The sequence below is a fragment of the Heloderma suspectum genome, chromosome W (assembly GCF_057233095.1).
Source record: "Heloderma suspectum isolate Gila_16-S chromosome W, 16-S_ref, whole genome shotgun sequence".
Lineage (NCBI taxonomy): Eukaryota > Metazoa > Chordata > Lepidosauria > Squamata > Helodermatidae > Heloderma > Heloderma suspectum.
Window position 1 is genome coordinate 35,548,632 of NC_139475.1, and position 15,209 is coordinate 35,563,840.

General features: G+C 43.9%; 1 protein-coding gene across 1 annotated transcript in view; it reads right to left on the reverse strand.

The window, feature by feature from the left end:
* Positions 1-14,986, reverse strand: part of LOC146333962 (unconventional myosin-IXb-like) — a 102,118-nt gene extending 87,132 nt beyond the window's left edge. The window contains 7 exon segments of the mRNA XM_084825319.1: positions 93-200; positions 237-703; positions 2,781-2,928; positions 3,592-3,603; positions 11,760-11,841; positions 12,973-13,058; positions 14,981-14,986. Of these exon segments, the coding sequence (XP_084681445.1) occupies positions 93-200; positions 237-703; positions 2,781-2,928; positions 3,592-3,603; positions 11,760-11,841; positions 12,973-13,058; positions 14,981-14,986 (909 nt within the window).
* Between the last annotated feature and the right edge of the window lie 223 nt (positions 14,987-15,209).

Sequence of the window (15,209 nt, forward strand, 5' to 3'; positions counted from 1 at the left end):
CATTCTGTTGTTTTCTGCCCAGTGCTCCAGCCTACCAAGCACTTGTATGGCTTCTCCCATGTGCGTATTGTGCGATGTAAAATAAGACTCACTTTCTGGCTGAAGCTCTTTCCACACTCGGCACATGGATAGGGCCTCTCCCCTGTGTTGACGGTGTGGTGCCTCGTCAGGTTGATCTTCTGGCGGAAGCTCTTTCCACACTCCGAGCATTTATAGGGCTTCTCTCCTGTGTGCACCCTTTGATGCTTATAAAGGGTCGAGCTCTCGCTGAAACGCCTTCCGCACTCAGAACATTCAAATGGTTTTTCCCCAGTGTGAATTCTTTCATGTCTCATTCGGCTATTGCTACATCTGAAGCTCTTCCCACACATGGAGCAGATCCACCACTTCTCCCCGGTGTGCACTCTCTGATGTCTAGTAAGGCTGTAGTGCCGATTGAAACTCTTTCCACACTCAGAGCACTTCAGCACCGCCTCCCCCTTGTGGATTCTCTGATGTCTTCTCAGGCTTGATTTGCTGGGTGAGCTTTTTGCACACACAGGGAATGTCTGCCCTTCATTCCCTCCCCAACATTCTTCTTGGATGGAGATTTCAGGGAAGGCAGTGTCCGCAGACCAAGTGGATTTCTTACTCCAGGTCTGCTCTTGTACTTCAGTTTTCCACCTCTGCTGCTGAGCACCCCCTGCACTCTCCATCGCTTCACCTACAGAACAGAGAGGAGTCGAGCCTCAAATCAGGAAACAAATCCAAAGAACAAAGACTTAATATGGAGGCAGGTGCTGCCGCATTTTGTGTAATAATAGCTGTATCCCACTTTGGGGCCCTGAAATGCCCCCACCCCTTACCAAAGCAGCTTCCAATAAAACTGCGCCCTTGAGTGGCTGCTTTTCAGGCACACATTGTCTCCTAAGTGGTTCACATAAATGAGAGCGAAGCCCTGCCCTAACAAGATGTGCAAGGGAAAGAGGGGTGGAGGGAGGAGGCAGAGGAGTGAGACCAGCCTGATGACACCAGAACCAAGGACCAAGGGGAGAGGGACCCCCGTGCCCAGCTGGGGCCAGGCTGACCTGCTGCCTTCGACTGAGCCAGACCCTGGGTCCCTCCAGCCCAGTGCTGTCGACCCTGACTGGCAGCAGCGGCTCTCCGGGGCTTCAGGCAGGATTCTTTCCCACCCCTCCCTGGAGATGCTGCTGGGGATCGAAGCGGGGATGTTCTGCAAGCAAAGCAGGGGCTCTGCTGCTGAGCCCTGGCCCTGTGGGTAGAGGAGCTTCGAGGGACGCAGTCAAGAACAAATCCTGCCAGATGAATCTGGTCTCATTTTTTGATCAAGTCACCTCCCTTGTGGACCGTGGGAATGCTGTGGACATCATATACCTCGACTTGAGCAAAGCTTTGGACAAAGTGCCCCATGATATCCTGATGAGCAAACGAGCTCCAAGTGGGCTAGAGGAAACAACGATCCGGTGGATCCACAGTTGGCTACAGAATCGGACTCAAAGAGTGCTTATCAATGGGACCTTCTCAAACTGGGGAGAGGCAACGAGTGGGGTGTCGCAGGGCTCAGTCCTGGGCCCAGTGCTCTTCCACATTTTTATTAATTACTTGGAGGAGGAGGTGCAGGGAATGCTGATCAAATTTGCAGATGACACAAAATTGGGCAGGATAGCTAATACTTTGGAAGACAGAAACAAAATTCAAAGTGATCTGGATAGGCTGGAGCACTGGGCAGAAAACAACAGAATGACATTTAATAGGGATCAATGCCAAGTCCTGCACCTAGGAAGAAGAAACCACATGCACAGTTACAAGATGGGGGATACGTGGCTCAACCACACTACAAGCGAGAAAGATCTTGGAATTGTTGTCGATCACAAGCTGAATATGAGCCAACAATGTGAAGTGGCTGCACAAAAGGCCAATGCTCTTTTGGGCTGCATTCATAGAAGCATCGCTTCCAAATCCCGGGAAGTACTAGTTCCCCTCTACTCAGCACTGGTTAGGCCTCATCTGGAGTACCGTGTCCAGTTCTGGGCACCACACTTGAAGAAGGATGCAAACAAGCTGGAGAGGGTCCAGAGGAGGGCAACAAAGATGATGAGGGGACTGGAAACAAAGCCCTGTGAGGAGAGACTGGAAGAACTGGGCCTGTTTAGCCCTGAGAAGAGACGACTGAGGGGAGATAGGATAGCGCTCTTCACACATGTGAAAGGTTGTCACAGAGAAGGAGGCCAGGATCTCTTCTCCATCATCCCTGAGTGCAGGACACGGAATAATGGGCTCAAGTTACAGGAAGCCAGATGCCGGCTGAACATCAGGAAAAATGTCTTGACTCTGAGAGCAAGGTGGCAATGGAACCCATTCCCTAGGGAGGTGGTGGGCTCTCCCACACTGGAGGCATTCAAGACAAGGCTGGACAGCCACCTGCCAGGGATGCTCTGACTTGGATGCCTGCATTGAGCAGGGGGTTGGATCAGCTCCCCCTCCCCAGAAAGATCATTACTTCCCCTGCTGCCGGACAGACCATAAGAAGCACACACCAGGTTGCAGAGGCTGCCCCTGCGGAACACCTGGTTTGGCATGTGCTGCGCATCTGGAACATGGGTGGCCCTGATTCACATCTCGCAATGCCACCTGATGCAGGGCAGATGTGATGGATGTTCCTCTGCCATGGGATGCATACCTGTGATAACCCCAGAGCTGGGCTTCTAGGTACTTAGATTTAAGTCCAGAAAACTGGCTCAGCCTCTTTCTCCCTCTGGCCCCAAATCCCAGCTCCATACCAGCTATGTGGGTCCATTCCTTGTAACCCCAGGAACATAAGGAGACGTCCATCTTCCAAAGCAAAGCGACTGGCAAAATTAAGCAGAACATCACCTTGAACTGCCTGTTGCCAGATACTTTAATTTGGGCAGCCACACCCTTTCCAACCTATTGCAAATATGTCCAATTAAGAAACAGATCTAGTTTAGGCTGAAAATCTTCACTTGTTTGCATGTAAATGGTTTTGATTGCCCACATCCTGCTAGGATCCAGAGCCAACTTGAGCTCAGCAGTGCTCTGTCGCTTCTTGGACCACCTGTAGCAGAGTTAGACTTCCAGCAGATGTCGGTGTCCTCGAACTGCTCCATGCTTGCCTCCAGGAAAGTGTCATCTGCTTGAGGAAAGCATCATCTGTGTCTTCCCACTGGCTGGCTGACCTGTATCATCCAGCCATGGCAACAGCATCCCTGTTGTGCCTCCCTCTGTCCTCACCCAGAGGCTGCTGCTCTTAAATCCACAGATTTCCGCGCAGATGCACGCATTCTTTGCATATAACACCACTCCCACTCCCTTTCTGTTGGGCCTGTTTCTTTGGAACAAGGTACGTCCTTCAATTGCTATATTCCAATCATTCCCACCAAGTTTTTTTATGTAATAATTATTTTTTTTAAGAAAAACAAGACACAACAACAACATAAACACACAATACACATACACTAAAATATCTCTTAAGATTGTAAGACATCTACCTTTCGCTCCCCTTACACAACAAATGCTCATTATTATTCTCTAGTTCTTAGTTGTATATCACACATTGAGTTCAGACATTACCTCCTTTCTCTCCTAATTTTAACAACCACAGAAAAAAGAGAACCAACCATCTCAAAGTTCAAAATCCACATTCATAGATATCATTTTTCTGTTTCTTGTACAAATTCTATAAAAGGTTTCCAATCTAACATACGTTTAGTTGTTGATCCCTCTTTAATTATAATAGTACGTTTTGCCATCTCTGCCAGCTCCATCATTGTCACGATCCACTCGCTCACAGTTGGTATGGTTTCATTCTTCCACTTCTGTGCATACAATAACCTTGCAGCCGTTGTCATGTAGCGAAAGAGGGTTCCCCCCTTCTCTTTTACGTGTTCATCTGCTAGTCCCAATAAAAAAGTTTCTGGCTTTAGTTCTATAGTAGTCTTTAATATTCTTTGAGCTAAAGACTGTATTCGTTTCCAAAATGTTTTAGCTTTTTTACAAGTCCACCATAAATGATAAAACGCCTTGATCTTCACATTTCCAACATTTTCCAGAAACACCTTTATACATTTTAGACAATTTAAACGGTGACATATACCATCTATACATCACCTTATAAAAATTCTCTTTAAGACTTGTACATAAAGTAAATTTTAAATCTTTTCCCCACATACTTTTTCCCACTCTTCCATTGATCTATTATGACCAACATTTTGTACCCCTTTTATCATACAACCTTTCACTTGTTCATCCTCCGTCTCATGCCTTAACAGCAATTTATACAGTTTAGCAATAACATGTTCATCATTTGTACACAGTGCTGTTTCAAACTCAGATTCTGTTTGTTCAAATCCACCATTTTTCTCATCTATTTTAAACCTTTCTTTAACTTGCAAATATGAAAACCACTGACATACATGACCTTCTTCCAATAAGCTTTCCCTTGATTTTAACTTATATTCCCCTTGTGACAGTTCCAGTAAATCATTATATCTTGTCCATTTATGTGTGCTATCAAATTATCTTCTATGCATTGCTTCTTGTGAAGATATCCAGCGTGGTAGTTTTTGATAGAGCCTTAATTTATATTTATTCCAAATTCTTAATACAGCCCTTCTTATATAGCGATTATTAAAATCTACATTCACTTTTCTTTTATCGTACCACAAATATCCATGCCACCCGTATCTCAATTCATGTCCTTCTAGTTCTAAGAGTCTTCTGTTTTTCATTGTCACCCAGTCCTTCATCCATATCAAGCAGCAGGCAGAAAAATAGGTTTTAAAATCTGGTAATCCCAGGCCACCTCTTTCCTTTGCATCTTGTAAAATTTTTATTTTAACTCTTGGGTTTTTTGCTTGCCATATAAACTTCATTGTGTCTCTCTGCCACTGCTTAAAAGGTAAATCTGGTGTAACAATGGGTATCATTTGAAACTGTAGCAGCCATATCGGGGGTCAGACTAAGTAGCCTCATGCAGTATCATGCTTCATGTTCTTGCTGAGCTCTTTCTCCCTTGAATATATTGTTGTAAGCTGACGAGACACAGGAATTCCTTATCTTGTCAAAGGTCATACAATTGTATATCTTGTTCTCTGCTGTTCTCTTCTGTTCTCTCCTTGTCATGGCTACCCTATAACCCCGTTCTTGTATTATGAACAATGGTGCTGGGAGAAGAAATGTTGAGGACTGCAACCCCACACGGGAGGGGGAGGAGGAGCCGTTTCATATGTGTCACAGTGTCTATAAAAACAATGTGCTGATGTATTTCGGGGCTCCTGGCTCTTTGGAAATGATTCCAGCCTTAAGCCCGCGCGTTAAATAAAGAATCTCTTTTTCCTTCACTCCCTGGTCTCTCTGACTCTGGGTTCTGCAACAAAACAAAAACAACATTCTAGGTAATACATTCATTTTGATTGTTGCAATTCTTCCCAGAAGTGATAGTTGTAATTTTTCCCATTTTAATAGGTCTTGTTTAATTTCATTCCACACTTTAACATAGTTATTTTGAAAAAGCATACAATTCATATTTGTCAAAAGGACTCCCAAATATTTTACTTTCTTTTCAATTTGGAAGCCAGTCTTATCCATCAACTTTTTTTTTACTTGAACATTCATATTCTTTGTTAAAAAATTTTTTTCTGTTTATTAACTTTGAACCCTGCCACTGCTCCAAATTCTTTTAATTTTTTCATTAAAATTTCAATTCCCTTTAAAGGTTCTTCCAACATAAACACCAAGTCATCTGCAAAGGCCCTCAGCTTATATTTCTCCTTTTTAATCTTTATTCCTGTAATTCGATCATTTTGTCTTGTGTCTCTGTTCAATAGTTCTAGAACCAATATAAACAGTAGCGGTGACAATGGGCAACCTTGTCTTGTTCCTCTCTGTATCTCACTAGGTTTAGTCAAATCCCCATTTATAATTATTTGAGCCTTTTGATCAGTGTATTTACCAATTTCACCCATTTTATAAAGTTTTCTCCAAAGTCCAGTTCTTCTAAGGTCTTAATTTAACATTTCCAGTTGAGATTATCAAATGCTTTCTCTGCATCTAAAAAGATCAGAGCTGCTTGTTTTTCTGGGTGTTTTTCCAAATATTCCACCACATTCAAGACCGTTCTTACATTATCTCTCATCTGTCTCCTTGGTAAGAAACCACTTTGGTCCTCGTATACAAACTCCTGCAATATTTTCTTGAGCCTTTCTGCCAAAATTGCTGCAAATATCTTATAGTCATTGTTTAATAATGAGATTGGTCTGTAGTTTTTTGTCGAGCTTAAATCCTGTCCTTCTTTAGGTATTAATGTTATATATGCTGTTTTCAGTGTTTCCAGGATCTTCCCCTTTTCTAAAATACTGTTCATCATATTTTTCAACGGTTGTAAAATTTCTTCTTCACACTTATAATCCTGATATTCCATCTGGTCCCGGAGTTTTTCCATATATTATAAATATAATACATATTATATTTTTAAATATTTTAATAATATTTTAAATATTTTAATAATATTTTAAATATTTTAATAATATTTTAAATATTTTAATATTTATATATTATATAATATAATCCTGATATTCCATCTGGTCCTGGGAAAAGCTCTGAAACTTACGGGCTAGGAGGGGAGGCTCCCGCCCTTACCCGTGGGGCATTGGGACGCAACCGTTCCCGTACCGCCAAGCGGGCTGAGCGCCTCCTCTTGGTGCCCTCCACCTTGCACCTCTCTCTCTGCACCGGCGCCTAGCGTCTAGCAACAACCACTCTCCCGCTCTTTCGCTGCCAGGGTCACTATCTCTCTCAGGAATGCGAGCAGGGGGGCCTCTCCCTGCAGCTGTGCCTCTGAGAGACGAGCGGGCTCCTCTCCCATGGGTTGTAGCTCTTCCTCAGAATCAGAGCTGCTTCGGGGCTCTATTGGCTCAGTTCCAACCCTGACATCCTGTCCTTTATACAGATTTGAATAATATTGATAAAAGGCTTTCTGAATTGCCATATTACTGGTTAATTCTAATCCACTTCCCCTTATTTTCACAATTGTTTTCTTTTCTTTTTCCTTTCTAAGTTTATAGGCCAACCATCTTCCTGGTTTATTAGCAAATTCAAAATTTCTTTGTTTTACAACGTTTAATTTTTTTTGCATATCCTGGACTGTTAACATCGACAATTGTTGGTGGAGTAATTTAGTCTGTTGTAGGACACTTGCCTTTCCCGTTTTTTTCTTTAGGAATTCTTCTTTCTCCTTTATCGGTTTTAGAATATTTTGTGCCTTCTCTTCTCTTTTTCAGTTGCGTGTTTTGTTGTATAAAATAACCTCTCATATAGGCCTTACTTGCATCCCATACTGTTCGGATATTTGTTCCCTTGTCCAGATTCAATTCACAAAATTCTCTCAGTTTCTTTTTAGTGTCATCCACAATACTTTTATTTTGAAACATCATTTCATTCAGTCTCCATCTAAAAGTAGTGCTTCTTTTCACAAATGATGTAGATATAGGGTTATGGTCTGAAAATGATCTTGGTTGAACTTGTATTTTGCCAATATTTGTAGCAAGCTCTTTAGTTGTCAAAATCATATCAATCCTTGAAAAAGATTTATGTCTTTCTGAAAAATATGTATATTCTTTTGAGTGTCCATTTTTATCTCTCCATACATCTACTAAGGCCAAATTGTTCAACAATTCAAAAAAACTTTTAGGTAATTTCCCTTGATTACTCTTTATTTTTTTCTCCGATATTCTATCAGTTTGAGGTGCAATCACCCCTTTCCAATCTCCCATTAAACACTAACTGTCAAAAGTTAGATCCACAAATTTGGATAAGAGGTCCTCATAAAATTCCGTTTTGTGGTCATTAGGTGCATAAACCTCTAAAATCAACGTTGCTGCACCATTCAGTGCAATTTTAACTCCCACAAAACGACCTCGTTCATCTGACAATACCAATTCTGGTCCCAAATGTGGCTTAACATAAAACTACTCCATTTTTCTTTTTTCAGCTTGTAGTTATAAACTCTTCACCTAATTTTTTATTAATTAAATATTTGGTATCGTCTTCCTTAATATCAGTTTCTAGTAAGCATAATATATCTTGTTTCAACTTTTGTAAATAGTAAAATATTTTCTTTCTCTTTTGAAGAGCATTCACCCCATTAATGTTCCAAGTTAAAAATTTATAATCATTTTTTTAAAAAAATAAGATTAAGGTACATTCTTCCCCTTCATGGATCACTGCCTTGTTGTGGCGAAGGGGCTTGCGTAACTCAGTGAAGCCATAAGCTATGCCATGCAGGGCCACCCAAGATGGACAGGTCATGGCAAAATGTGGTCCCCTGGAGCAAAATGAGTTCTGACGAAATGTGGTCCACTGGAAAAGGAAATGGCAACCCACTCCAGGATTCTTGCCAAGAAAACCCCATGGAACGTATCCCAAGGCTAAAAGATATGATGCCGGAAGATGAGCCCCTCAGGTCGGAAGGTGTCCAATATACTACTGGGGAAGAGCACAGGGAATTTCCAAGTAGTGCCAGAAAGCGTGAAGCGGCTGGGCCAAAGCCGAAAGGACACTCAGCTGGGGATGTGTCTGGTGCTGAAAAGAAAGTCCGATGCTGTAAAGAACAGTATTGTTTAGGAACCTGGAATGTAAGATCAATGAATCAAGGTAAGCTGGAGGTGGTCAAATGTGAGATGGCAAGACTGAACATCGACATCTTGGGAATCAGGGAACTAAAATGGACAAGCACGGGCGAATTTAATTCAGATGACCATCGTATCTACTACTGTGGGCAAGAATCCCTTAGAAGAAATGGAGTAGCACTCATAGTCAACAAAAGGGTGGGAAAAGCAGTACTGGGGTACAATCTCAAAAACGACAGAATGATCTCAGTACGAATCCAAGGCAAACCATTCAACATCACAGTAATTCAAGGCTATGCCCCAACCACTGAGGCCGAAGAAGCTGAGGTTGATCGGTTCTATGAAGACCTACAACACCTTCTAGAACTAACATCAACAAAAGATGTCCTCTTCATCACAGGGGATTGGAATGCTAAAGTAGGATGTCAAGAAATTGCCGGGATAACAGACAAGCATGGCCTTGGTGTACAAAATGAAGCAGGACAAAGGCTAATAGAGTTCTGCCAAGAGAACACGCTGATCATAGCAAACACTCTTTTCCAACAGCACAAGAGGCGACTCTACACATGGACATCACCAGATGGTCAACATCGAAATCAGATTGATTATGTCCTTTGCAGCCAAAGATGGAGAAGCTCCATACAGTCAGTCAAAACAAGACCTGGAGCTGACTGTGGCTCAGATCATGAGCTGCTTTTTGCAAAATTTCGGCTTAAATTGAAGAACGTAGAGAAAACCACTAAACCTTTCAGGTAAGACCTAAATCATATCCCTTATGAATATACAGTGGAGGTGAGGAATAGATTTCAGGGATTAGACCTGATAGACAGAGTGCCTGAGGAACTATGGACGGAGGTCTGTAACATTGTTCAGGAGGCAGCAACAAAATCCATCCCAAAGAAAAAGAAATGCAAGAAAGCCAAGTGGCTGTCTGATGCGGCTTTACAAGTAGCTGAGGAAAGAAGGGAAGCGAAAAGCAAGGGAGAAAGGGGAAGATCTATCCAACTGAATGCAGAGTTCCAGAGAATAGCAAGGAGAGACAAGAAGGCCTTCTTAAATGAACAATGCAAAGAAATCGAGGAAAACAACAGAATGGGAAAGACTAGAGATCTCTTCAAGAAAATCGGAGATCTCAGGGGAACGTTTTGTGCAAAGATGGGCATGATAAAGGACAAAGAAGGCAGGGACCTAACAGAAGCAGATGAGATTAAGAAGAGGTGGCAAGAATACACAGAAGAACTATACAGGAAAGATCTGAATGTCCCTGATAGCCATGAGAGTGCGGTCACTGAACTTGAGCTGCACATCCTCGAGAGTGAAGTCAAGTGGGCCTTAGGAAGCATTACTAACAACAAAGCTAGCGGAGATGACAGTATTCCAGCTGAGCTATTTAAAATCCTAAAAGATGATGCTGTTAAAGTGCTGCATTCAATATGCCAACAAATTTGGAACACTCAACAATGGCCGCAAGACTGGAAAAGGTCAGTTTACATTCCAATTCCAAAGAAGGGCAATGCCAAAGAGTGTTCAAACTACCGCACAATTGCGCTCATTTCACATGCCAGCAAGGTGATGCTCAAAATCCTACAAGCTAGGCTTCAGCAGTATGCGAATCAAGAACTACCGGAAGTACAAGCTGGGTTTCTAAGAGGCAGAGGAACTAGAGATCAAATCTCCAACATTTGCTGCATCATGGAGAAAGCAAGAGAATTTCAGAAAAACGTCTATTTCTGCTTCATTGACTACGCTAAAGCCTTTGATTGTGTGGATCACAACAAACTGTGGCAAATTCTTAAAGTGATGGGAGTACCAGACCACCTTACCTGTCTCCTGAGAAACCTGTACGAGGGTCAAGAAGCAACAGTAAGAACCAGACATGGAACAACCGAGTGGTTCCAAATTGGGAAAGGAGTACGACAAGGCTGCATATTGTCACCCTGCTTATTTAACTTATATGCAGAGTACATCATGAGAAATGCCGGGTTGGATGAATCACAGGACAGAATTAAGATTGCTGGGAGAATTATCAACAACCTCCGATATGCAGACGATACCACCCTAATGGCAGAAAGTGAAGGGGATCTAAAGAGCCTCTTGTTGAGGGTGAAAGAGGAGAGTGCAAAAGCTGGTTTGAAACTCAACATTAAAAAAACGAAGATCATGGCATCTGGCCCCATCACTTCCTGGCATATAGAAGGGGAAGAAATGGAAGCTGTGACAGATTTTACTTTCTTGGGCTCCAAGATCACCGCAGACGGTGACTGTAGCCATGAAGTTAAAAGACGCTTGCTCCTTGGGAGGAAAGCTATGGCCAACCTAGACAGCATAGTAAGAAGCAGAGACATCACCTTGCCAACAAAGGTCCGTCTAATCAAAGCTATGGTTTTCCCAGTAGTAATGTATGGCTGTGAGAGCTGGACTATAAGGAAGGCTGAGCGCCGAAGAATCGATGCTTTCGAACTGTGGTGCTGGAGAAGACTCTTACGAGTCCCCTGGACTGCATGGAGGTCCAAGCAGTCCATCCTAAAGGAAATCAACCCTGAGTGCTCATTGGAAGGACAGAGACTGAAGCTGAAACTCAAACATTTTGGCCACCTAATGTGAAGAGAAAACTCCCTGGAAAAGACCCTGATGCTGGGAAAGACTGAAGGCAAAAGGAGAAGGGGACGGCAGAGGATGAGATGGCGAGATAGCATCACCGATGCAATGAATATGGACTTGAGCATGCTCCAGGAGAGCGCAGGACAGGAAGGCCTGGCATGCTCTGGTCCATGGGGTCACGAAGAGACGGACACGACTGAACGACTGAACAACAACATGATAGCACTGTTGTGTCCAGTAATGGTGAACAAGGTTCACTAAAGAAAACCTTGCCAGATGCCCACCTTTGACCATCTTCTTCACCATTATTCATCCAAGGAAAGTGTTGAGTGTGTCATAGGCCATCATCTCAATTCACATGGGGGAAGGGGAGATTAATTGGGTCATCTGCATTTTCATGTTCATCTGCATTTTCATTTTCTGCTTTATTGATGGTGTTATTTCCCTCACAGGCTTCCTAGCTGGTGGTGGTGGGAAAAGAAATGAATAAATTGAACCCAAATGGAAGCTTACCTTGATCTTGGACCCGGCTGTAGTGGGCCGTCCTTTTTTGTCTGCATCAAGTTTTTCTGGGAAAAGCATCTGGATGAAAGTGCTGAGAAGCAAAGAGGAAAAGTTTGACACATAGTGGCATAAAGGCATGAAACACCCAGCCTCCCATTCAAAAAGAGAGAAAACTGGAGTTCCAGAGAAGAACACTGAAGAGCCCTGATGGATCAGACAGATGGACTTTGAACCAGCTGCCAGCCAGACTATTCTGGGAACCTTCCAAGAAGCATCCCAACCCCTGTTGTTGGTCAAGCAGCATGTTGTATTCTGTGGTAGACTGCCCCTTTATTTGTTTGTTTGTTTATTTATTTATTTTTTAAACCACCCAATAGCTGAAGCTCTCTGGGTGGCTCACAACAATAAAAATCATACAATGCAAGACAATAAAATACAGACAATAAAGTACAACATAAAAGTTTAAAACTACAGTATAAAAATAACCAAACAGAAGGTAGCAGCAGGGCAAAAAAAATGTAAAATACCATATACGTATAAAACAAACCGAAAAACTACAATGTCTGCGAGAATTTTAAAAAACTAAAATGCCTGTGAGAATTTTCACCTAGCACCAAAACAAACACGATGTAGGCACCGGTAATATGGATTTTCCAATTATTATTATTATTATTATTATTATTATCATCATCATTATCATTATCAACATTATTTACATCTCTATACTGTCCCATAACTGAAGCTACCTTGGCTAATACCTGTTGAAAGATCTAATCTGCATATATTAACAAAAGCCCCAACTCTATCAGACCAAGAAGATCCATCTAGTCCAGGGCTGGGCAACCTGGGGCCCTCTTGAGCAGCCTTCCCCAAGTTGGCACCCTGCAGGTGTGTTGGACTATGACTCCCATCATTCCTGTGGCTGGGGACGGAAGGAGTCATAGTCTAACACATCTGCAGGGTGCCAACTTGGGGAAGGCTGCTCTAGATGTTGCTGGACTACAGATCCCATCATCCCTGGCCATTGGCCACACTGACTGGGGCTGATGGAAGTTGGAGATCAACAACATCTGTATGGCCACCAGTTCCCCAGCCTACATCTAGTCCAACATCCTGCTTCCAACCATAGTTAACAAGATGCTTCTGGGAGCAGGGCACGAAGGTGCAAAGACTCTGGCTGACCGAGATGGTGTGTGTGTGGACGTGGGGGGGGGACACTCACAATTCGCTGCTCTGCATCAGCTCTATCAAGTCAGTGAAGAGCACGTCCCGATTCCTTCCACAAAAGCCGCTCACATCGTAGGACACCTGAAAGTAGGATTGGCCAATGGTCAGTATTTTAGCAAGTCCTGTTGCTAAAATCATATTATTTCCAGTAACCAGTTCAGGAATCTGAGAAGATAGTAAACTCCAGATATTATTGGGCTCTGCAATGGATCACCACGTTGTGTCCCAGACCTGCTGAAATCTCTTCCTGACATTGCCCCATCCTGCCATTCAATTGCACTGCACCAGAGGGAGAAATGGGGCACCGCAGCACTCTTCAACATTCATTCATTCATTCATTTGACTTGTACCTCACCTTTCTACCAAACATGGCACTGAAACAGCACTTTCAGAAAGTCATGAGGTTACTTCCCACCCATCCCTTCCCTCCCTATTTCCTTTCCTTTGTGTGTTGTGTCTTTTAGATTGGAAGCCCCTGATCAACAAAGATGATGAGGGGACTGGAAACAAAGCCCTATGAGGAGTGACTGAAAGAACTGGGCACGTTTAGCCTTGAGAAGAGAAGACTGAGGGGAGAAAGGATAGCGCTGTTCAAGCACTTGAAAGGTTGTCACAGAGAGGAAGGCCAGGATCTCTTCTCCATCATCCCCGAGTGCAGGACATGGAATCATGGGCTCAAGTGACAGGAAGCCAGATTCCGGATGAACATCAGGAAAAACCTCCTGACTGTCAGAGCAATGCGACAGTGGAGCCCATTACCTGGGGAGGTGGTGGGCTCTCCCACACTGGGGGCGTTCAAGACGAGGCTGGACAGCCACCTGTCAGGGATGCTCTGACTTGGATTCCCGCACTGAGCAGGGGGTTGGACTCCATGGCCTTGTAGGCCCCTTCCAACCCTACTATTCTATGATTCTATGAGTCTATGAGCCTGAGGTCAGAGGCTGCGTTTCTCATTACTAATCTCGTGTGGGGCATTCTGGGAGCCTTTTTGGCTGAAGGGCAGGGTAAAAATGCTTTTTAAAAATAATAAATTAAATTTAAAAAATAATTATTCCTCTAGGTTGGGTGGGGGGAGTGTTTGGCCTGCGGACAGGAGGTTTCCCATCACTGCTCTCTGTCCACCCCTGTGATCCTGAAAAAGCTCTCCCAACATGCCAGATTTTGCCTTGGTTCCTCTCCCCAGTTGCTCATGTGTGTGTGTCTCAGCTCTGCCTCCTCCTTGTTAGAAAAAAAAGGAGACTCCATAACCGTTGGCGCCTCAAGTTACGTAAGAGCCCGAGTGGCGGGAAAATATAGGCGGAGCAAAAAGGGAATCATACTGACGCGCTCATGACTAACAGCTTGGTAAGCTGATAGTGACTGTTTATTGGATATTGACCTAGTGAGCCGATGTACTGACTGTTTCATTGGTTACTGGTAAGAACAATAGAAGCGATATGATATAAAGGGCTTTTGCACACGTGTCTCGGGGTCCAGACTGCTCTGCACCCGTTTTGCAAAACGTTCAATAAAATAGTGTTGGATCCACTGCTGCCTGCCTGGCATCCTTTTCTTCTAAACAGAAAGCAAGGACTTTTTATCTAACAATTTGGTGCCGTGACTCGGATCCTGCTTCGGGGCGCGTCCCCTTCGCGCTGAGCCGAGGGGCCGCGGAGGAGAAGTGGCCACAGGCGGTTGTTTACACTGCCTTCTCCTCACGACGGCAGCGGCAGAGGTGCTTGGGGACCAACGCCAGAGGAAGAAGGAGATGTGATCACTCCTTTTAGGCACCGGCAGTGGATCAATAAGCAGCTGGACGCAGCTGCGGGCGGGACAGAAGAGGCTTTTGGGGTGAGTGAAACAGCTTACATTAGGGGATAAACGCGGGACGGTGGTGTGTTTGTGATTGTGTGAGACGCCTACGGGCGAAGCGAGTGGGGAGCCCCGATCTGCATTTCCTTACCCCGGAGATGGGCTAGGTCAGAGGAGGGCAAAGCGCGAGGATTGTTGATTGAAATTCCCACCGTCATGGGCAGGTCCCAGTCTAAGTCTGCGAAGAAGTCCCATACGCCCTTGGAGTGTTGTTTGCGCATAATCATTTTAAGCAGGATTATGGAACTAAGATGACAAAGGATCGTCTTGTCTTTTTTTGCACCCGGGAATGGCCAATATTAGAACCCAAATGGCCACCCGAGGGGTCTTTTGACCCAACCTTGGTATCTGATGTGCGAACAATAGTAGCACAGAGGGGAA